General features: G+C 44.1%; 1 protein-coding gene across 14 annotated transcripts in view; it reads right to left on the bottom strand.

The window, feature by feature from the left end:
• PARD3 (par-3 family cell polarity regulator) overlaps positions 1–23,955 on the bottom strand; it is a 650,009-nt gene that overhangs the window by 315,429 nt on the left and 310,625 nt on the right. For 9 of the 14 annotated variants that reach the window (XR_012157609.1, XM_073334435.1, XM_073334426.1 and 6 more), the window contains one exon: positions 23,405–23,536. The exons of the other annotated variants lie outside the window; for them this stretch is intronic. Coding sequence is in view for 8 of the 9 variants with exons in the window: in XM_073334435.1 (XP_073190536.1) it covers positions 23,405–23,536 (132 nt within the window). In the remaining variant the exon portion in view is untranslated. The remainder of the gene's footprint in view (positions 1–23,404; positions 23,537–23,955) is intronic. 14 annotated transcript variants of the gene reach the window in all.

Here is a 23,955-nt window from a genome sequence, read left to right on the forward strand (position 1 = left end):
AAGCCACACAGAGCTCTTCTTCAGGTCAGGAAAACTGATTCAAGACAGGTCTACACTTCACAGTTAGGTTGAATTAACGCAGCTTACATTGACCTAACTCTGTAAGCGTCTAAGCTACAATGTTGTTCTTACCGATGTAAGTGGGCCACTATACCAACTTCATTCCACCTCCATGAGAGGAGTAATACTTTGGTGAGGGTTCCAGCCCGTCTAACGTTTCTGTCCTGCCCACCAGGCTCTTTGGCTGCCCCCTCGCAATCTCCGGGCCGCTGAAGTCCCACAGCGCAGCGGGACGTTTAGGCAGCCTGCCTGCCTGCCCACTTGCGGAAGCACCCGGCTGCTGCTGGAATGTCTCTGCGCGTCCTTGGCAGGGAGAGGCGGCTTTGCAAGCTACCCCCACCCCCAGCACTGTCCTCACAGCTCCCACTGGCCGGTTAGCTGCGGGTGCAGTGCTTGCAGGCGCAGGCAATGCACAGAGACCCAGTGCCCCCCTTCTCCCAAGGGGCACGCAGAGACTTGCCAGCAGCAGCTGGGAGCAGCATGGGCCACGGCATGCAGGAAGCCTGCCTGAGCCCTGCTGTGCTGCTGGCCAGGAGCCACCTGTGGTAAACTCCTCCCGGCCAGAGCCTGCACCTTGCGCCCCCTCGTGCACCCCAACTGCCTGCCCCAGGTCAGAACTCCCTCCTGCACCAAACTCCCTCCCAGACCCTGCACCCCCTACTTCACCCCAATCCCCTGCCCCAGCCCGGATCCCCCTGCTGCACCAAACTCCCTCCCCTTACGTCGATGTAGTTAGCTTAACGCAGTGCCAGTGTAGACACTGCTTTGCTTGCACCAGACTTTTCTGGCTGTCAGCCCCGTGCAGCGCGGCTCCAGCTGTCAGTGCCCCATGACACCTGGTGGAAGCACCCCGGTGAGGATGCGTACCAACTACAGGAGGAGCTGTATGTGGACATACAAAACTCATTTCATTACTGCAGTGACTGTACGTTGACGTAACTTAAGAGTATCTCTACACGTACAGTGTTGCAGCAGTGCAGCTACACCGATACAGCTGTGCTGCTGCAGCAAGTGTGGTGAAGGTGCTCTATGATGATGGGAGAGAGGTGTCCCATCAGCATAGAAAAACCCACCTCCGTGAGCGGCACATGCTACATCAGCGGGAGAAGCTCACTAATGTTCGAGTAACTTATGTCACCCGGGGGGGGTGGAATATTCACACTCCTGAGCGATATAAGTTTTGCTAACATAGGATATGTCTACACTACAGCCTAAGTCAACTTAATTTTGTAGCGTAGACTTGTCCTCAGAGTATCACAACTAAGTACAAGGTGGAACAGATTGTTTAGCAAAAGTAGCAGCTAGCATTAACATATTTCAAGGGACCATTCAAGGCGAAGTGTCCTGTTAACACCCCTCCAGTCACAGGGAGGAAAGGAAGGGGAAGCAGATGGTGGGGGCAGTTTGTTAATCTATAACCCACTAACAACCTCCCCAGCTGCCTTTTTTTTTTTTTAACTTATGCTAAACAATCTGTTCCACTTTGTATTTAACTGTGACACTCTGAGTAAGTTCCCCAGACCTGAAGAAGAGCTTTGCGTAAGCTTGACAGCTCGTCTCTCTCATCAACAGAAGAAGGTCCAACGAAAGATATTACCTCACCCACTTTTTATTTTAACCAGATAAGTGGTTTCATAGAATCAGCTAAAGCTCGTCTATGGCATGTGTTCCAAATTCAGAAGAACCAGAATGTGTCTTTTTAGATAAGGCAAGACAGACAATGTCATAATAGTGTAGTAAATTACAGAATTTCAACCATTCTTGTTTTCCATGCACAACTTAATTCAGACAATGCTTTCGTGCATGCAGCAATTGCTAGTACCACTTTCTAAGGAAGCAAACTCCTAATGCTGCTCTGAACTCCCACACTATCAACTCTAAGCAGTATGCCTTTTCTGGGATTTGGCTTTATTGGTAGGTCAATTACTAGAAGCCAAATATAAATGTCAAACTCAGATTTCCCTCCAAACAGGGTTTCATTAAAAAACTTACTTGAATCTGACCCTTTTTCCTCCTGCGTAAGAAACACATTTTTATTCTCCTAGACCGCAGCTAACTGGATGAACCTGAATTTACTTCAAAGGCTATGTCTACACAGCGAAGAAAAACCTGCAGTTGGCCCGTGCCAGCCAATTCGGCGTCGCAGCGGGGCTCAGGCAGCAGGGTTCTCTCATTGCTGCTTGGACTTCTGGGCTCAAGCTGCAGCCCAAGCTCTGGGATACTCCCACCTTGCAGGATTCTAGAGCTCAAGCTTCAGCCTGATCCCCATGAGCCCAAGTCAGCTGGCACAGGCCAGCTGCAACTGTCTAGCTGCTGTGTAGACATACCCAAGGCGACTCAGCCATAAGTACATAGCACCTTCCTGATGGAGTCAAGCATTTGATTTTCAAGATGACCCAACAGAGCGCTGCTCCCCACACAGGATCCTGAAGTGTCTGCCATCCTATTTACACACTGTATTTAAAATGTATTCTTTCTACTGTAATCTCTCTCCACTGACCCTCAGGTCACCAAGCTCCCGACAGGGCTCATGGGTTAGACTGGGCAAGACAGTTTCACTATCCCTTGGTTTATTTTATAAAATGTATTCTAGAAGCAAATACAGTACAAACTAGAGCGAACCAAGATAAATAAAATGGCTATCCCAAATAAGGGTATGAGGAAAGCTAATAATTAACACTAATGTTTGTTTTATTCATTTCAAACAGAGATGCTTGCATATATTTTATTTTTCAACATTTAATTTATTTGCTTTGGATAAATGGATTGAAATTATCAGCAATCACCATAAAAGACAAAGCAGTGGGAAAACATAAGGTTCTGAAATAAACAAAAAATATGGGTTTGAATGAAAATGCAAATTAAGCTCTAATACAGTGGTTGAATATTGGCTCCACTGTGAAGAAACATTTAGAAGGAATCTGAAGCTCACTACATTTAGGATATATCACTTTATGGGTTTGTTTGTTTGCTCCATGGTGTGTAATTATTATTCAAAAAACAATAAAACTTAAAGGAATCTCACTCATATCCTCTACATGCAGACTGATGCAAATAATCCATTTAGCTTTTCCGCAATGGACTTATGTCCCTTGAGCTCTCCTTTAGCAACTCAATCATCCAGTGGTTCCACTGATTGTTTGGCAGGCTTTCCACTTCTGACATACTCAAAAAATTTTACTGTTAATTTTTGAGTCTTTGGCCGGTTGCTCTTCAAATTCTTTTTTGGCCTCATTATACTTTTATATTTGACTTGCCAGAGTTTATGCTCCTTTCTCTTTTCCTCTGTAGGATTTAATTTCCAATTTCTAATGAATGCCTTTTTGCCTCTAACCTCTTCTTTTACTTTGTTGTTTAGCCATGGTGGCTCTTTTTTGGTCCTCTTACAATGTTTTTAATTTGGGCATATACATTTAATTTGAGCCTCTATTATGCTGTTTTTAAAAGCTTCCATGCAGATTGTAGGCATTTCACTTTTGTGACTGTACCTTTTAATCTTCCTTTAACTAGCTTCCTCATTTTTGTGTAGTTCCCTTTTCTGAAGTTAAATGCTACTGTGGTGGGCTTCTTTGGTTCGTCCCCTTCCCATTCCCCACAAGGATGTGAAATTATATGATATTATGGTCATTACCACCAAGCAGTTCAGCTATATTCATGTTTTGAACCAGATCCTGTTCTCTACTTAGGACGACATGAAGAAGTGCTTCTCTTCTTGTGGGTTCCAGAACTAGCTGCTCCAAGAAACACCATCTCATTTATGGTGTTAAGGAACTTTATCTCTGCGTGCCGTTCTGAAGTGACATGTACCCAATCAATATGTGGATAGTTGAAATCGCCAATTATAACTGAGTTTTCTATTTTTATATCATCTTTAATCTGCTTCAGCATTTTGCAGTCATAACCACCACCCTGGTCAGATTGTCACTAGTATATTCCTATGGCTACATTCTTATTATTCAAGCATGGAGTTTCTATCCATAGAGATTCCATGGTACAGTGTGAGTCACTTAAGATTTTTAGTATATTTGACTCTGTGCTTTCTTTCACATATAGTGCCACTCCCCCGACTAGCACGACCTACTCTATCATTCCTATATATTCTTTTACCCCGGTATTACCATATCTCGTTGATTATCATCATTCCACCAAGTTTCTGTGATGCCTATTATATCAATCTCCTCATTTAATACCAGGCACACAAGTTCACCCATATCAGTGTTCAGACTTCTAGCATTTGTTGACAAGCAACTATAACATTTGTCACTTTTTAGCAGTCTGCCATTATGCGATGTAACTGAATACAAGTCTTTCAACTGTTTCTCTTTCATTCCTACTTGTACTTTAGCAACTTCCATCCTCTCCCTCCTTAGTAGTACATAGAGGCTCCCCCTTAATAGATCTTATCCTAAGAGATATCTCTGTCCAAACCATATTCTCCTTCACACCTGTTGGCTTTCTCCCAGCCCTCAGTTTAAAAACTTCTTTTTTAAATTTTACACACTAGCAGTCTGGTTCTGTTCTGGTTTCTCCCTACACCATGGTCTCATCCATGGATTGAGACTCTGCAGTTCTGCCTAACTAGCCCTACATGTGGAACTGGAAGCATTTCAGAGAATGCTACCATGGAGGTCCTGGACTTGAATCTCTTACTTAGCAGCCTAAATTTGGGCTTCAGGATATCTCTCCTACCTTTCCCTATATCACTGGTACCTATATGTACCTACCTATAAGATGTTCCTATAAGATGTTTCTTCTTTTCATACAAAAAATACACTGAATTTGCTGATAAACAAAACATTTAAATATTAAGTAATTTCATATGCCAAGCCAAATAGTCTTAAGGTAATTTTAAAATGACTACTTCAATGAATTTAATAATGTTTGGTCAAGCTAGTCTGCTCCTTTTTTCCTTTCTATTATAGGGGTGAAATGAATAGAGATCTTGGGATATATCACATAAGCTAGGTCATATCACATAATTCTGTGTACTCAGTGTGCTATATTCAGTAAATCTTACTGTGTCACTTCATTGGCGTCTTGTGACATTTCTCAAAGGAACCCATAAATTACAGGAACTCCTTTCACCACTGAATATAACTAAAGATATCTAATAATGAAACTACTGTCCTTAAGCAATAAAATCAAGATGAAGTGGGGGGGGGGGGAAACAGACATATCACTTACCTGTAAATTATTAACTCTTTAAACTAATGTTACATTATACAATACCATTCCCTATTACTACAAAGTGGAATCAGGTAATTAAAATTACTCGTCCAGACAAGGACTATGCAAGGCAAGCCCTTTTATTTATTTACAGTTATGAGTAGGCTGATTCACTACTACTTCCTCAACAGAGTATACAGAACTGAGTTACTGTCCAACCTCACTCCCTTCCTGGGAATGCTCCTTATTGGTAATTCACATACAGTAACGAACTTCAGTACAGAATTACTCCCTAAGCTTAGCTGTCCATAGGTTTTCCCTCCAGAATCTACTTTGTCATAATATTCAGACCCCCTTTATTATCCTGGTTGGAACTACCAGGATCCATCTGCTAGCATGACTCAGCGGCAATTCTCAGGAACCCACCTGAAGCTAGAGTGATAACAGACGAGCCATGACATCCATGTTAAAGCAGTCTATTTCGGTAGAACAAAGAATATTGAAATGATAGCACCAATGTATATACCTCTCCATATACATCCTGTTTCCAAAATAACATTAACCATGTAACCATTAACCACCTCAGTGAAAAAATGCGGGAGTACGCTAGGGTGAAAATTTGGGAGGTTCCGTTTGAAAGGACTTCAGTTTCTACACACACGATTTCTTATCCCTTGAATTTTACTTTGAGTTCCAGGCTCAAATAAGGCCAAAATCTAGAAGTGACGTTCTACTGAAAGCACCAACTTCCACTTGCTTTCAGTGCAAAACTGCGAACTTCACTTAAAAGGTTCACAGACCCCAGCAAACCTGACCTGTGATTTGATTTTGCAACAAAACTAGGGAAGTTTCCCATGGTCTTGGGTTGTTCTGCCCATATCTAAACATTGCTTTTTCTTGTAAGGAATTTTAAGAAGGAAAGAAAAGGAGCATGGCAGATAGGAAGTGGGAAGATTCACCACAGGCAACAGCACAATAGCAGGCATGAGCCAGAAATGTGACAGACGGGCAAAGAGACAACAAACAAGAGAAGTGAGAGGAATGTAAAGTGCAAGTAGAGGAGTAGGAGAAAATGAGCAACATCAAGCATTAAAAATGTTATATTTTGAAACAAAAATGTGGGATTTAAAAAACAATAACTACAGTGTAAATAATTGTTATTAAAAATCTTTGGTTTAAATTGCTGGAAAAGAAGGTGCCTGGTGAGTACATTGTGAATTTTAAACGGAAAAAAAAACAAAAACCCTGTACTACAGATGTAATTAAGAAAATTGGTTTAATACACTTAAAACTTTTAACCTTCCTGGTCTTTGAAGCAGATACAAGAACTGCATCTGTTTAAGGTTTGTATAAGAGAGTTACAATACACTGAAAAGTTTTACAGCGACGCCAGCCAAAGAAATAAATTATCTTAATTTGGTTAGATCTATATTCATTAACTGTATTACCCACCAAGGGAATGAAGACAAATTTTAATTTTACTAATGTATTTCACTTAAGCATTGCTTTGGCACTATAGTAATTAACGGCCCTGTTCAGCACTGCTCACTCTCTCTTCACTAAGGCCATATTCTCACTGAAGTCCCAATGGGAGTTTAGCCTAAGTAAGGAGTTCTGAATTGAGCCTCTAATAATTTTAGTGAAGTATGGAACTGGCGTTCCATGGGACCTAATGTAGAAAATCTGAGAGACCACAGACTTTTAACCATTAGTGTCGCTAATAGTGTTGAATAGTAATAATTTATAAAGCACTCCCACCAAGACACTTGGGGATGCTGTGCAGTAGCACAAATACATTATAAAAATAATTAGAACAATTGTATAATAAACCATCCTTAGAAAACTTGGAATGAAAGTGAACGGAGGACAAGGGACACAAGACAAGAAAGTAGTAAGGATATTACAGTATTTGTGCATCCAAAAGCGATCATGCTAAAAAATAACCCTGCTACATGGAGGGAAGAGATAACAAACTGTTGGTTTTTAAAAGAAGGGAAGGAAGAACTCGAACAGAGATCATCCTTGCAATGGCACAAGAACCTCAGACTCAAGCACCTAAGACTCAGAGGGGGTTTCTTTAAAGACAGGAGGTGTATGAAGACTGAAACCCATCAGATTAAGTTCAGGAAGGCAGACTTGAATACAATCAGAGCTGATATTGCAATGGGATATATTTAAAAAAACAACAAAAACTGACTAGCTGCAACAATGATTTTTCTTGCAATTATATTACACCATCATCATGTGTGGTTAAAAAGTGAGTGCTATAGAATCTACGTCCATTGTATGGTACACACACAAAATAAATAAATAAATATCTGATACGTCTCCTTTTTTGCCCCCTGTATCAGCAAAAAGCTGAAATCCCCAATCCCAACCATTTTTGGCAAAAGAAAAAAAAATTAAATTGTTGAATATGAACAACTCTTCATACAAAGATCTAAATTCTACCCCTGGATTCACATGTGCAATTCTCTCTGTTTTCCAAGGCCAGTGTATGTGCCGCTACATGCAAGTGTAGGCTGTGGCCCAAAGATTGTCTCTCCTATTTAAAGCACAATATGAAATGATAGATGAGATACTGTTTATAAAAGCTGAACTATTCTTGTTGTCCATAATCAGTTTATTCCATTTGACTGTCTAATAGAAACTAAAGCCCCACTCAACCACACTGAAAAAACTAACCAATATACATGATTGTCATTCAAATGAGATAATGGATAAACTTTTAGGTAGACCTGATTAACCACTTTACTACATATTTCAAGAACTTCATTGTTTTTCACACAGGACATATGTGCACAGAGCTCTAAATTCTTGTTTAATAGGCTTTTTTAAAAATATCTCACAACAATTTAGAATGTAATTATTCCTTTTCAGATATTAACACACTCAGCCCTAATATGAACCTTTCAATTTTGAACTTTAAAGCATTTGTATACATATAGATATACAGAAATACACACACACATATCTATATATATGTGAGAGTAGATATAAATGGGGCAGAGTTATATATATACACACACACAGAGGTATGTAAACACACACACAAACATTTTCATATAAAGCTATGAAATAATGAGTGGTATTCCACTACTTCACATGTAAACTTAAGAAAGGGTAATGCAAGACCATATTTTAAGACCCACAGAAAATACATGCTGTGCAATGCTTATCTTATATTTCAAATCTCTGGATCTGATTCACTATCAATATGATTTGGATATTTTTCTGGTTCTGATGGAAAACAGAAGTTACTGGCAGATTTCTCTCTGATCTCATGACATGTCCACCACTCAAGTTTTTTTAAACAAATGATTTTCATTCTTTGAGCATCCAGCTTTGCTATCCCTATACATCCCCCCACCGTTGGCCACATAAGAAGTACAGCCATACCAGTTAACAGCATAATTTTTTTTTCCTCGCCTGCAGTTTGGATCCGATTAGTAAGGAATAGGAGGGCAGTGAACTACATTTGGTTTTATGAACACTATTTGGATTTCCTTGCCAGCTACCAAATGAATCCAATTCACAATGATTGTTACAAGCCCAAATAGTGTTCATAAAACCAAATGGAATCCTAACTGGACACAGACATATTCCCTAAACTGTTACAAAGTGTGGACATCAAAACTGGACAAAGGATTCCAGTAACAGCCTCACTAATGCCAGAGACAGAGGCTGTATCACCTCCCAGATCTGCTTGACATTTCTCTACTTACACATCCAAGGATCACGTTCACCCTCATAGCTGCAGCATCACATTGGGAGCTCACGTTCAACATGGCCCTTAAGTCCTTTTCTGAGTCACTGCTTTTCAGGATACAGTCCCACATATTCTCTTTTACCTACAACCTTTAGTAATAAATAATCCCTATCAGTTATTTTAGATGAAGAGTCAGAACTATCTATGCAAATAACCATCACTGTACAAACCACATGTTCACATACAGGAGTATTTAACCAAAAATAGCCCACACTAAATGATTAATTAACTATTCAAAGTACATAAACTACTCTAAAAAGATTTAGCAATGTCTGTCTTGACCAGCAATGTTTATAAAAAGTACTGGCCAAGTATTTCTTGCTTCATTTTTCCTAAATAAACTTTGCTTCAATACAAATTTTGATTTTGTTTTGATATGAAAAGCTTCAGCCTTCATGAAGTCCTCCTTAATGGATTTTCTCCTTTGTCCTTCCTGGAATGAATGCAAAAGTCATTCCCAGTTATGATTCTGCTACAGACACCCGGAATACCAATGCTCATCTACTTTAAATTTAAATATCCCAAATTTTGCCACAAATGATTCTTATATTTAAAAAAATCCCTTAAGACCCTGCTAAAAAAAAAAACATTTATTTACTCTCAAATGTGACTGAAATCTGACCTGTTCATTTATTTGTAGTTTATCTGAATGCTTCGTCTTTCACTTATTTCAAGTTAAGGTTGTATGGATTCTACTATAAAGCACAAAAAAGTCCTACTACACAATGGATGTTACATAACATTTTTCATACATCTATAGGTAATATGACCCTTTTTCAGATTCATGGTGATGTTACAACAAAATGTTAGGATTACTTTTCTCTGGAAGAAGGTTAAAAGACTAATTCTTTTCTCAAGTTACAAGGCGCAATCCAATCGACTTAAATGGGATTGCACTGGTGTAATAAATGTTAGAATAATGTAGCACACAGTACGTAATATCTTTCGTCACATAAATAAAACTAAAAAGGTTTAAAATGTTGATTTAGGATCAAGACTTTAAAACACTAAGTAGAGCACTTATGGCCTTGTCCATAGCCCACTGAAGGTAATGTGAGTCTTTCTAGTGACTTCAGTGGACCCTTAACTCTTGTATTTCATCTCTCTTGGTGATTTTATATTCAATGCGCCAAACAACACACAAATGCCCATAAATTATGAAGGGCAGTTCATGTACATCTGACGCCATCTTGAAGTATGTGGGTTCAGACGGAAGGAGGACAATGGGTCAGATGACATTTGCAGGGATCAACTAGGTCTGGTTTCTGCTGTAGTCTGGTACCTGCAATTTCAAATGTGGGCAGTGGGGTTGGGGTGCAGTGACAATGAGCACATTACGTCAGAAATTGGAGGCACAGGATCCTGCACAGCAAAAAGGTCACAAGACATCCAGGGCCCATTGTGACACCATCTTTAAAACAGATCAGAGAAAAAACATACATGGTAAAACAGGCACGAGACAATTGACGAGGCAGGGGGTCAGAACAACAAAGGTCTGTGTGTAGTCATTCAGACATACTTGAGGCTAAACTCTTGGATCTGGCTGAGCTCTACTTGATATAGGATTGAGGGTAGTGAAAGGGAAAGGTGCCCCAAGCCACCTTTACACTTCCTCATTTTGGCACCATTCATGAACTTGCATCTAGCTACAATGGCCCCCACTGAACCATTCTAGCAGCCAGGAATCTCCACAGTGCGGGGAAATTCGGTCTATACCCCCTTTCCTCTGACTACATCCCAGCATGCCTCAGCTGGCCACTGAAGCCATATTTACAGCTCCTTTGCATTACCACACCAGTACAAAGTGGCCTATCAGGGCGAAGGAAGTGCATATCCCAGGACAGTGTTTTCATTAGTGCCTATCTCCTTCATTTCTCAGTTGTGTTCATACTTAAAGCAGACATTCCTCACGGACAATGATGCATGACAGATTGACAGTATCCTGAACAACCTTATGGAATAAAGATAAACTTTACAGAATTAAGTTAAACCTTATTGAACTAGGTTTAATTCCTTTGGGGTCCCTTGTATTAAAAATGAAATTGTGATTGTGTAATTGTGGAAAAAACGATTCCTTACCTTCTTGTAACTGTTGTTCTTCAAGATGTGTTGTTCATGTCCATTCCACATTAGGTGTGCGAGCATCACGCAGGAAACCTTTTCCCCTTAGCGGCTCCCGTCGGGCCTGCGGGGCCCTTGAGTGGCGCCACTGCGCCATGCGTATATACCCCCGCCGGCCCAACCCCCTCCGGTTCCTTCTTGCCGGCGACTCCGACAGATGGGTAGGAGGGTGGGCGGTGGAATGGACATGAACAACACATCTCAAGAACAACAATTACGAGAAGGTAAGTAACCATTTTTTCTTCTTCGAGTGCTTGTTCACGTCCATTCCACATTAGGTGAATCACAAGCTTACCTCTGGAGGAGGGTAGGAGTCACAGAACAACTGATTGGAGGACTGCTCTGCCAACTGCCACGTCCTCTCTGGCCTGCTGGTTGACCACGTAATGCGTCGTGAAGGTGTGCACCGAGGACCAGGGGGCTGCTCTGCAGATCTCCTGGACCAGGACCTGTGCCAGGAAAGCCAAGGAAGTCGCTTGCGCCCTAGTTGAGTGGGCCACGACCGCCGGGGCCGGAACATCTGCGAGCTCATAGCACGCCTGGATGCATCTTGTAATCCAAGACGAGATCTGCTGCACCGACACTAGGAGGTCTTTCATCCTCTCGGCTATGGCCACGAACAGCTGCGCAGATTTACAAAAGGTGAGCTCCAAATAGAACGCCTGCGCTCGACAGACATCCAGGGTGTGTAGGCTGCGGTGACTCGGGTCCATATGGGGTTTTGGAAAAAACACCGGCAGACAAATATCCTGGCCCAAATGGAATTGCGAGACCACCTTAGGGAGGAACTTGGGGTGCGGTCGGAACTGCACCTTATCCTTGTGAAACACTGTATACAGTGGCTCAGAGGTGAGAGCCCTCAGCTCAGACACCCTTCTGGCCGAGGTAATGGCCACCAAAAATGCCACCTTCCAGGAAAGGTGAAGGAGGGAGCAGTTAGCGAGGGGCTCAAATGGGGGTCCCATGAGCTTAGAGAGGACCAAATTAAGGTTCCAAGGAGGGACTGGAGGGCGTGAGTGCGGAAACATCCTTTCCAATGCTTTAAGGAACCGTCCCACCACTGGGTGGGAAAACACCAAGCCCCCTGAAAACCCCGGATGGAAGGCAGAGATGGCCGCCAGGTGCACTCTGAGTGAGGACAGGGCCAGCCCCTGTGGCTTGAGGTGCAGGAGGTACTCGAGGATGGCTTGCACTGGGGGCTGGCACGGCCGCACCTGTTGGGGCTCACACCAACACAAGAACCTTTTCCAATTGGCCACATAGATAGCCCTCGTAGAGGGCTTCCTACTACAAAGCAGAATCTGCTGCACAGGAAGGAAGCACTGGCTCTCCAAGGCGTTTAGCCAGAGAGCTTCCATGCCGTCAGGTGTAGTGATTGCAGGTCGGGGTGGAGAAGCCGCCCGCCATCCTGCGTGATGAGGTCCCGGTGTAGGGGCAGGACTACTGAAGCCTCCACCAACAGCTCTAGGAGTGTAGTGTACCAGTGTTGGCGGGCCACGCCGGGGCGATGAGGACCACCACTGCCCTGCCCCTGTGTACCTTCAGCAGGATCTTGTGTACCAAGGGGAGCAGGGGAAAAGCATACATCAAGCCCCCTCCCCACGGGATAGCAAACGCATCTGTGACTGAGTCTGGGCTGTGGCCCTGGAACAAGCACAATCGCGGGAACTGGGCGTTGGCCCTGGTGGCAAACAGGTCTGCCCAGAGAAATCCCCAACTGCGGAAGAGCGAAAGCACACATCCCCTCCGAGCAGCCATTCGTGCATGCGATACGAGCTGCTGAGGTAGTCCCCCGGGAAATACGACACCTCGAGGTGAATGGCATGAGCTATACAAAAGTCCCAAAGGAGGAGAGCCTGGCGACACAGCAGCGAGGAATGGGCCCCGCCCTGCTTGTTTATAGAGAACATGGCAGTAGTGTTGTCTGTCAGAACTGTCATGCTGTGACCACTCAGAGTGGCGTGAAAGGTCTGGCAAGCTAGACGAACCACCCTGAGCTCCTTCACATTGACATGGAGCAACCACTCTGCTCCGGACCACAAGCCCTGAGGTCCCCCAGGTGAGCCCCCCATCCGTGGTCTGACGTGTCCGTCACCAGCGTCAGGTCCGGTTGTGGGGCGGCAAAGGGGATGCCTTCGCAAACCACAGGCTGGGACTGCCACCACAGCAGGGACTCCAGCACATCCTTTGGGGCCGTCACTACCAAGTCCGGGGGTCCCTCCCTGGGCGGTACACCTGAGCGAGCCACAACTGCAGAGTCCGGAGTCTCAGTCTGGCATGCCTGACCACATGCGTGCATGCTGCCATGTGGCCCAGCAGCTGCAGGCAGCACCTTGCTGTTGTCATTGGAAACTGGTGCAGGGAGGCCACCGCTTGCTGGTTAGCCCAGAATTGGGATACTGGAAGGCTTGCCCTGGCCTGCACCACATCCAGGACTGCCCCTACGAATTCCACTTTCTGTGGGGGCACGAGAGTGGACTTGTGGACGTTGACCAGGAGCCCCAGCTCACGGAACCATCTCAGGGCCACCTCCATGTGGCCCCGCACTTCCACTTCGGATCGACCCACCAGAAGCCAATCGTCAAGGTACGGGTAAACCCAGACCCTCTGCCTCCGTAAGAAGGCCGCCACCACCACCGCCATTGCATTTCGTGAATACCCGTGGGGCTGCAGCTAGACCGAACGGGAGAACCGCAATATGGTAACGTTCTTGGCCCACGGTGAAGCACATGAACCACTGATGTGCTCGGTGGATGGTGATATGAAAGTACACGTCTTTCATGTCGAGGGCAGCATACCAGCTTCCCGAATCCAGGGAAGGAATGATGGTGTCCAGAGAGACCATGCGGAACCGAGCCTTGACCAGGAACTTGCTGAGCCCACGCAGGTCTAAAATGGGATGAAGGCCCACTTTGGCCTTGGGAATGAGGAAGTACCGGGAGTAGAACCCTTTCCCCCTTAGGCCATGCAGCACCACCTCTACCACCCCTGCCTCCAGCAGCAAGTGAACCTCCTTCTCTAGGAGATGGTCGTGAGAGGCGTCCCTGAAGAGGGACAGGGAAGAGGGGTGGGAGAGAGGGAGGGAAGAGAATTGCAGCGAGTACCCGTTCCATACCGTGTGTAAGACCCAACGGTCCGACGTAATGCGGGACCATGCACAGAAGAAAAGGGCCATGCGGTTCAGGAAACAAGGGGAGGGATCTGGTGACTGGTCTGGTACGCTGTCCTCGAGCGCACCCTCAAAAGCCAGGCTTAGTGCTCGGCTGGGATTTGTGCTGACCATGGTTCTGACCCGGCACGTTATTGTTATTATTGCACCATCGTCTGCCTCACCTACAGTAAGGTTCACGCCTATGACGAGGCTGGTACTGGCGCTGAGGGGGAGGCTGCAGCTTAAAGGGCTTCCTCTGTGTCACTGGGGTGAGCATACCCAGTGACTTAAGTGAAGCCCTCGAGTCCTTGAGGCTATGCAGCCTCGCGTCTGTCTGGTCCGAAAAGAGCCCGAACCCTTCAAAAGGGAGATCCTGAAGCGTACTCTGGACCTCAGGGGCAGGCCTGACTCCTGCAGCCATGCCGAGCGCCTCAAGACCACCCCCGAGGGGATTGTTCTGGCCACCACGTCTGCTGAATCTAGGGAGGCCTGGAGAGAGGTCTTAGCTACTGCCTTGCCCTCAGCCACCAGAGCCATAAACTCCTGTTGGGAACCTTGCGGGAGGTTACCCTTAAACTTCCCCACCGCTGCCCAGGAGTTAAAATTATGCCTGTTGAGGATGGCCTGCTGGTTAGCGATCCTCAACTGAAGGCCCCCTGATGAGTACACCTTTCTGCCAAAAAGGTCCAGAAGTTTTGCCTCCTTGGCCTTAGGTGCCGGGGCCTGTTGTCCATGGTGCTTCCTTTTGCTCACCGCTGAGACCACCAGGGAGCACGGACTTGGGTGGCAGAACAAGAATTCATAGCCCTTTGACGGGGCAAAGTACTTGCGCTCCACACCTTTGGCCGCTGGAGGCTGGGGTCTGCCATATAGTCTTATAATTCGATTGGACGGTCTTAATGAGCGGGAGCGCTATTCGAGATGGACCTTCGGGGCTCAAAATGTCCATCATGGGGTCCTCCTACTCAACTGTCTCCTCGGCCTGCAACCCCAAGTTCTCGGTGACCCTATGCAGTAGCTCCCGGTGGCCTCTGTGATCTACGGGTGGAGGGCCGGACACTGCTGTTCGTGCCACTGCCTCATCCGAGGATGACGAGGAGGTTAGCAGCTGCTCAACCCCCTCTGGCTGGTCCTCCTGCTCCCCTTCTCCCATGGGAGGGGCCTCTGGCTCGGGCCGGGAGACCTCGGTGCAGCACCAGACTCAGTGCTGGTCTCTCCGGTTTATCCTGGGGGGATGCAGGAGGCCTGGATACTGTAGCTTCCAGCGCCGTTGGGCATCGGTGCAGGGACCGGGAGCGCTGCACCAAGTAGCTCGCCCTGGACTGGGCCTCTTGGCACTGTTGATAGGCCCAAGGAGTCCAGAAGGGCCAATGACCTGGCGGCCCCCATTCAGGGTGCCACCCTGTCTGAGGGTCCTTGCTGTCCAGAGCATGGAGCGAGTAACGGGAGTCGGCGCTGACCGCGAAGGCCATGGCAGTGCCAACGATCTGTGCCGGCGGGAGGTCGACAAGCAGCTCCTAACGGAACAGGAGCGAGACCGGTACCGATATCCCCGGGAACAGGATCTGGACCGGGACAGGCACCAGCATTCTCGGGACCGGGATCGGTGTCTGCGGGAGTTCTCCGGTGAGGGCCGTCTCGACTCCTCCCGGTGCCAGTCTCTAATCGGTGCTGGAGAGCGTCGTGCCTCTTCCATTATTTCCTCGCTCCGACTCACTCCCGGTACCGCGACTTCCTTCTGAGCCGTGAGTAACTGGGAGTCTGCAGATGTGAAGCTCAACTGGGACCAACTCCGGGAGCGATGCCAGGACGGTGTCCTTGAACAGCACACCATTGCTGGCTTACCCCTCAACGGCACCCGTGGCATGGGTGCCGGAGGATTCTCCCTGTACCGGAGGGGGCTCGTCACAGACAGCTCAATGAGGTCCTTTGCTGCCTCAAAGGTGCCAGGCGTGGAGGGCTGATCCGTTAAGTCCTCGAGCCCATCGTCCGCACCGAGCTCGCTTAGGCCTGGGCTCGGTGGGACTCGTGGTGCTGAAGCCACCGGTGCCAGCGCCGGAACCGCGGCCTTCCCACTCTTCTTGGTGCTCGGGGCCTTGGAAGACGCCGGCCTCCTGGGCGGGGAACGTCCACGCCTTCCCTTGGGCTGCGCCGTGGGCCGCGCCGTGGTGCTGGGGCCGACAGCTTTCTGTGTTTAGCCGGTGCCGGGTCTTCTGACAGCTCTGGGGCACTACGCACCAAGGAAGCTGGAGCCAGTGTCAGGCGCTCTGGGCCCAGTGGCTACAATGCGGCTTCCATCAACAACTGCTTCAAACGAAAGTCTCTTTCTTGGCTTGAAGGCCTTGCAAATCTTACACCGCTCAGTTTGATGTTCTTCCCCCAGGCAACATAGACACGAGCCGTGGGGGTCACTAACTGGCACAGGCTTGCGGCATGTGGCACAAGTCTTTAAACCTGTGGGCCTGCGGCATGCCCCACAGCTCGGGGCAGGTGCCGGGTGCCTCCAAGCACCTAATCACTTAAGTGTCCACAACAAAGGTATGCTAACTAACTGATAACAGCTATCTATGAGAAGGATGAGAGCAGTCCCTTAGCCTAAGAGAGAGAGGTCGTTCCAACGCCACCACGGATGGTAAGAAGGAACTGGAGGGGGTCAGGCAGCAGGGGTATATATGCTCCGCGCAGTGGTACCACTCAGGGGCTCCACCGGCCCGACGGGAGCTGCTAAGGGAAAAAAGTTTTCGACACTCGTGCACGCAACTCACGCACACCTAATGTGGAATGGACATGAACAAGCACTTGAAGAAGAATAATATATGTCTTTTCTAGTAGGGAGGGGGATGCTGATGTATTTCCTTCATTATCAGCCCTTGGAAGCCACCTCTGGAGAGGTGAACACACACTACGCTTAAATTGGATTCTCTAGGGATTAACAGACAAAGAAAGGATTGTCTGATAAATAGCCTGGTTTTAAACCAGCTCATGGCCCTCTTCCTCAGCAGCAAACAGACAAGATCCTGGTCCACAGAGGAACTGAGTGAAGGATTGGAAGGACTTGGCCAACTGAGACCCCATAAGACTATTTTGAGATAAAGCAGTGATAAACTTGGGACCACAAAGTAAACCCCTTTGGGTGGGGAGGAGGTTGAAGGACTGCCTCTGTCAGAGCCCATGCTAGAGTTGGGGTGATCTCTGGTAAACTTATTGGCATGCGTGTAGGTTCTTTTATTGTTTTCAATATGTTTTCTCTGTAGAGCTTTTACTTTAAGAATAAAATAGGCTTGCACTAAAGGAGGTATGTGGTATCAAAAATCTTGGGCAGTGACACTGTTAACCATCTCTGAAGAAAAAGCAAACAGGCGTGCTTGGGCAGCCTCTCTCTGCTGTGAACAACACAGTGAAGGAAGGGAAATGTGCAGCCTGGACATACTCAGGCAAGAAGGGAGTGAGACACAGGTCTCCACCCACAAAGGCAACAGCTGGGAAGCTGAGAATGACTGCCCTTGCTGGACCACTGACAAGAAGTACAGGTGCAGCTGCCCTGAACTGTGACAGGAAGCTTTAAAGTTTTAAATCTGAACAGCACTAGTTCAGAGCCCAAAAGAGGGGGAAAAACTACTCACTAATTCCTGTAAGCATAAAAGTCACCGACTTTTAACACTATATAAACACAAAAATGATGAAACTATAAAAAACAAAATAAAACCACACCTTGGAGCCAAGAACAAGCCTGTGAGATGCAAGCCAATGACAAGAACTTGAAAAGGGGAACTAAGAAAAGATGAAAGAAACTCAGCCTTACCTACAGTGCTAAGGCAAATGTACAGTTCAAGATCTGGTGGCTGCTTATATCCCCTGATAGATGAATACCATCTCAAGTAGATGGCATCATACAATCTTCCTACCGTTGCTTCAGGCTCAGACTCTTTGCAGTATTACAACCCACAGTTCCATTCTATCTCGTAATGTCTGAAAAATTTTAAATGGTAGATTTATTCATATTAAAAATAAGCATTCAGTTGCTCAAAACAAAGCTGAAGGAAGGTACTCTGTGCTTGGAGATCAAACACTAACAATATATGCATGTCAGATATCATTGCTAGGAAGAGAACCAGAAAGACCACACAGAGATTACCTTTGTATTTCAGTGCTGACAGCTGTCACAAGCAAGAAGCTAACTGTAAGAGGAAGGAGGCAGCTAGCAATATGTTTAAAATGAAAAGAGCTCTGCCCAGCTTGATCTACTATTCTATAAGTTTCCACCACATGAGGAAAGCAGAAGTAATTACCTAACTTCTTCTTCCCCATCCCCCATTTTCGAATAGGGAAAAATCCATTTTCATTTTCCATATTTAAAGAATACTGCAGAGCTTCAGGGATTTTGCTATTCAGCGATGACCATGAATGTGCATTTCATCTTCTAAATTTGATGCTTTCTTAATTTTTTTTTTAAATGCTTGTTGGAAAACTGAATTTATGTTGAGCTGTGCTGAACAAGCCACTGTATTTTGAACAGTGCTCGATAAAGTATCTTGCTTTTATTCATTAATGAACACAAATCAATTTATATAATTCCTATGCAGTTTAATTTAATTGAATGCTGTCCTTTAGATTTGCAAATGGCTTTTCTGATCAGCTGCCTTAGAAATTAAACAATCAAAAATATAACTCCCTTTCCCTCCCCTTCTTCTGCTCGACCACCACATAAAACAGCACAGAGTTTTTAATCCTTTTAAAACGTAGGGCCTCTCCAGTAAAGCAAAGAATATACTATTTTAGTGTGATATTTCTTATGTAAACTTGATCTTTGCCAATTTCAATATTTGGTTATAGAAACTGAAATGACCACGCCATAGAATCTGTATATATTTAAACTTTCCACCAAATGTTAACTTTAACTCTCGCCTTCTCCACCCCAACCTCCCCACTGTTATGACTTCTACAGTTAGATGGCATTCCCCAATCTTTGAATCCAATCCTGCAAACCGCTTCAGGTGGGCTGAGCTTTTTAGTTAGTTATTTTATGATTTCTCAATTGAACAGTGGTAATACTATACATGTGAACAAATTTTGGGAAAATTGCCAACTATCTTCAACTGATTCTTTGGAACAAGTCTGCTACTGGGAATTCTTAAGAAGAAAATTTTAGAAGCACTACTTTCATTTAATTTGATTCCATAAGAAAATTATACATTTCTAATTATTATTTAAAGGGATAAATAGTAGAGAGGAACGAACAATTTATGTTAACACTACTTTGAAATCTATCAGAGTGAGCTTGTCTGCCCAGTGAAACAATAGAGGCCCATATCTTCTAGAATGGCTTGTTAGTTTACAGCAATCTCTGAAAAATTTGAAAGCTGAAACTGTCTGAATTTAAACCTTCAAATTCCTGCTAGCAAAGGAATTCTTCAAGGTGCAACCAGTTCTGGCATGTCTTATTTTATGGGTTGGAATAACAAACCTTTCTGTAAGTTAAATTTGTTGATTCTTTCAGCGAATAGCTTGAATCTTTTGTAAATGAATTGGGAATGATCTCTAAATTGAAGTACAGATTCCTGCCCATCATATAGACCCATGATACCCTAAGACAATTCAGAAGGCAGACACAAATCTTTCATCTTCTTGGATGTCCCACTTCAAAATGTAGTAGAGGCCTGGTAATGTATCACAGATGAAGCTAATTGCTATTTGTACTATATATTTTCAAGTGTCTCTCCGTACTGAGGCCCAACATCCATTGTAGTATATAGAAGCAGAGCTATTTCTTTAACAAGTGCCAGTATTGACACCAACAGAAGCCGGGTATATTACTCCTTATATCATCCTATAACAATCTCACTGCAAGATCACAGTATAGGGGCCTGTATGAGAAATGAGATATGTTTTCTCTCTTGTAAAAATACCCTTATCTCTCTGGCACCTAGTGGCTCGGGGCGGGGGTTGGGGGGGGGGCAGGCGGCTCCCTTTTATGGACACCCAGCCAACCAGTTACTATAAAGTCCCTCTTGGAGGCTGCTTGCTTTACCTGTACTTGGGGGACATTTTAACCCTTTAAAGAAAAGGGAGTGGGCACCTGACCAAAAGAGCCAATGGGAAGGCTAGAACTTTTTAAAAGGGGAAAAAAGCTTTCCCTTTATCTCTTGGTTGTTCTCTCTGAGCTGAAGAGACAGGGACAGCCGGAATGCTGTGCAAAGTTTGGACCAGGTATGAAAATTCATCATCCATACCCAGGAGGATTCATTGCGACAGGAAATGTTTATATAGATGCGATTAGGTTTATTTCTTTTATTTTCTGTAAGGCTTGTGGACTCCTCTGTGCGAACCCCAGATGTTTTTGTGTGCTTGTAACCTTTAACCTGAACCCCCAAGAAAGTTATTTTGGGTGCTTAAGTTTTGGAACTCTTCTTTTAAAATCTAGCAAAAGCCGAAGTACCAGATGTATTTTCTTTCTTTTTGTTTTTAATAAAATTTACCTTTTTTAAGAACTGGATTGGATTTTTGGTGTCCTAAGAGGTTTGTGCATATTTTGTTAAATTAGCTGGTGGCAAGAGCTAATTTCCTTTCTCAGCTCTTCCCTGGGGTGGGGAGGGGAGGGGTTGTGAAAGGTCTGAAGGGTACCCCACAGGAAGGAATTCCCAAGTGCTCCTTCATGGGATCTGAAAAGGAGTTTGCATTTAGGTGGTGGCAGCATTTACCAAGCCAAGGTTAGAGAAAAACTGTAACCTTGGGAGTTTAATACAAGCCTGGAGTGGCAAGTATTAATTTTTAAAATCCTTGCGGACCCCCACCTTCTGCACTCAGAGTGCCAGTGTGAGGAATCAGTCTTGACAGGGGGTCTTTAACATTAGTAATCCTGGTGAGTTGCCTAATGAATTAATTGTGCTCCTCAAAGCAGAATCTCACAACATTTAGCTATCTCTGAAGGTTAGCAGGACCCTCTGGGAAATTTCCTTTCTTCCATACGCTCAAGAGGAAAAGGTGAGGCACAGGATTTACACGTATACAAAATAAGCCTTGCCTTAAGTAACATAGTTCCAAAGGAAATTCCTCCAGTGAGCAACGTCTCTGGGACCAGCATAGGTGAACCTGGTACTCGCTTCAGTTCTATGAAACCAAACAGCTATATTAGAGCACAGCTATATTCTGGCTGCTTCTTAGCATTGTCATTGCACTTGGTTTGTCACCAGATCTGGTAGCTGTACTACCATAAGTGAGGATACCAGCTCCACTGCCACACCTCTGTAGAGTATAGGGATTAAAGACACCAAATGACTTGGCTATGCAGGTTGGTAGGCCACACCATAGGCTAGATACTTAAATTCTTCCTATTTGCCTTTTTTTTCTTGTTGCTTATTTCCATTTGCAGAGCTTCTACTGCCTTGAGTGTCTCCCAAAAGAAAGGTAAGTGAAAAGCAGAGGCCCAGCAAGGAAGAGCCAATTCAGAGTGCTGTGGGATACTATTTACTCACCTTATGTTCTGAACTAAAAAATTCAGAGCATTTTAAAATCCAAAAGATTCTCTTATGATTCCATACTACGAGCGGGACAGGACAGAAGAGTCCCTTGGACAACCCCATTATCTACTTGAAACTTCTTGAACACTGCTTCAGAAACAGAGGGGACTTGTTGCTTAGTTATTATTCACTGTGCAACATGTGCTTATATTCAGTAAGTTCCAGTTTGCTTATTACCAAGCATTCCAAATTTAATTTATTAAATGAAAAAGCATTATGTTTATACAATGAAACATAAAGGGCTCAGAGGGACATTCAAAAGGATGTTAAGTTTGAGAAAAGAAGTAAACAGGATTTCCACCTGCATCCACTCTTTCATGTGTAAGGCTCTTTCCCTCCCTCCCCAGTGCTGTGCTTCATTCCATTCTCATTATGGGTTTCCTTCCGCTGTTCATGCCCTGTTAAACAGTTTTCAGTCTAATTACTTATCCTGCTGATATGAAATCACCAAAGGATCCCGCTCTTCCAGGTACATGTGACTTATTAACATCCAGAATGTAATGAATGGATCATCTCTCTCATTTTAAAAAAAATTGATCACAAGAAATAAAAATTTTGCAGCTACAGAAATTAAATCAGTTGACTACAGTTGTTTAAGCAGGCTTTCATAGCATTATTTATTTACCACAAAGTTGGGTAAAGTGGGTCTAGTTACTGGACTGTGAGCAAAACTTCACAAAATACAACATTTATTGGAAAATAGATGTTTAAATATGCACGTCACTGACATTTTCTAGGACGGTTAATTTTAAGATTTCTAATCCAACTCCTTTTGCTGAGACAACAGCTTATTTAAGTACGTCAATGAGATTCTAATGACTCAGGAAGGCATGCCTCAAAAATCAAACAAAAAACACTGCAACAGGAGATTGCTTACAATCTATGGCACCAAATCTACAACACATAATTCAATCAGCAAATGGTTCCAAATAACAAGTTTGCAATATGGATATTTACTGAACATCAAACTGATCAAGCAACGGTGATATCAAGCAAACTTGATCTTCATTTTAAGTCTTTCAATATTCATAACCATGAGATTCTTAATAAAGGAGGAAAACATTGGGCATAATTATTTATTGTGTGAAAAGAAAAATTTAAAACTGGTAATTTCAATATAGTGGCAATAAAGGCAAATAACCGTTATGACTTTAAAGCCAGAATCGAATGACATGTCACTGGTTCAGAAGAATAAAGAGCATTTAAAAAAAGATATGCAAAAATAGATCCTTATTTAGTTAAACAGCTTTGTGAGTAACTTTACTGGCTTTTCAGCAATAAAATTTACTTCAAAACAACAATCTCTAAATAAAACAAGCCTGCTGATACCAGCTGTGAAGAAGAGTAGCAAAGAATAGCAGTGCTCATCAGAACACACTCCACGTACTGTATAAATGAGTGATTGCTCAAAAATGGGTGATATTTCCTGATTTCTACTTTTAGTCCTAATGAAGTTTTTGGAAGCAGAGGAATCCCAATACATATTTACACTCTACATATCTGATGCGAATACCCATGCTTCCAGAACCATTATCAATTAGGAATTTGTTTCTTTGTAATACTTGTGGACTAACATAAAGGTTAAATTATTAAAGTAATATATATATTAATATATATTACCTGTTCTTGCCTCTCCAGCCACTTGTCCACCATGGGATGACTGGCACTTAACGATGAGCGAGCATTGTCTCTCTGAAACTGGTTAGACCAGTTACTAGTATCCCGAGGTAAGCTTCTGTAGTTTTCATCTTTCTATTTCAAAAGAAACAAAGAAAGTGTCTTATAAAAAAACACAACCAGTCCTTGCACATTGACAATGCAGCTGGTTTTTAAGATAATATGAAAGAAACACTGAAAAAGGAGAAAGTGAATTTGGACAATTACACTGGAAAGATGTACTACTTGGGCCAACCACAAGCAATAGGGTGCTACCCTAGGCAAGTTAAGCATTATAACATACCTCCTGTGCCAACACACACACACACTTACAGGGAAAGAAAATTGTAAAGGACATATTGTAGGGCATAATATGAAATGCTACAAAATGAAAACTTCAATACATAAATGGGATATATAATGAAGTTTTCCAGGCAAGATTTCTGGTATAAAACAACTTTTTTCTTAAATATATTGCATTGGAGTGTTAATGCCTCGTGATTGACAAGTTGTTT

This window comes from Lepidochelys kempii, chromosome 2 (assembly GCF_965140265.1).
Source record: "Lepidochelys kempii isolate rLepKem1 chromosome 2, rLepKem1.hap2, whole genome shotgun sequence".
In the NCBI taxonomy this organism is placed as follows: domain Eukaryota; kingdom Metazoa; phylum Chordata; order Testudines; family Cheloniidae; genus Lepidochelys; species Lepidochelys kempii.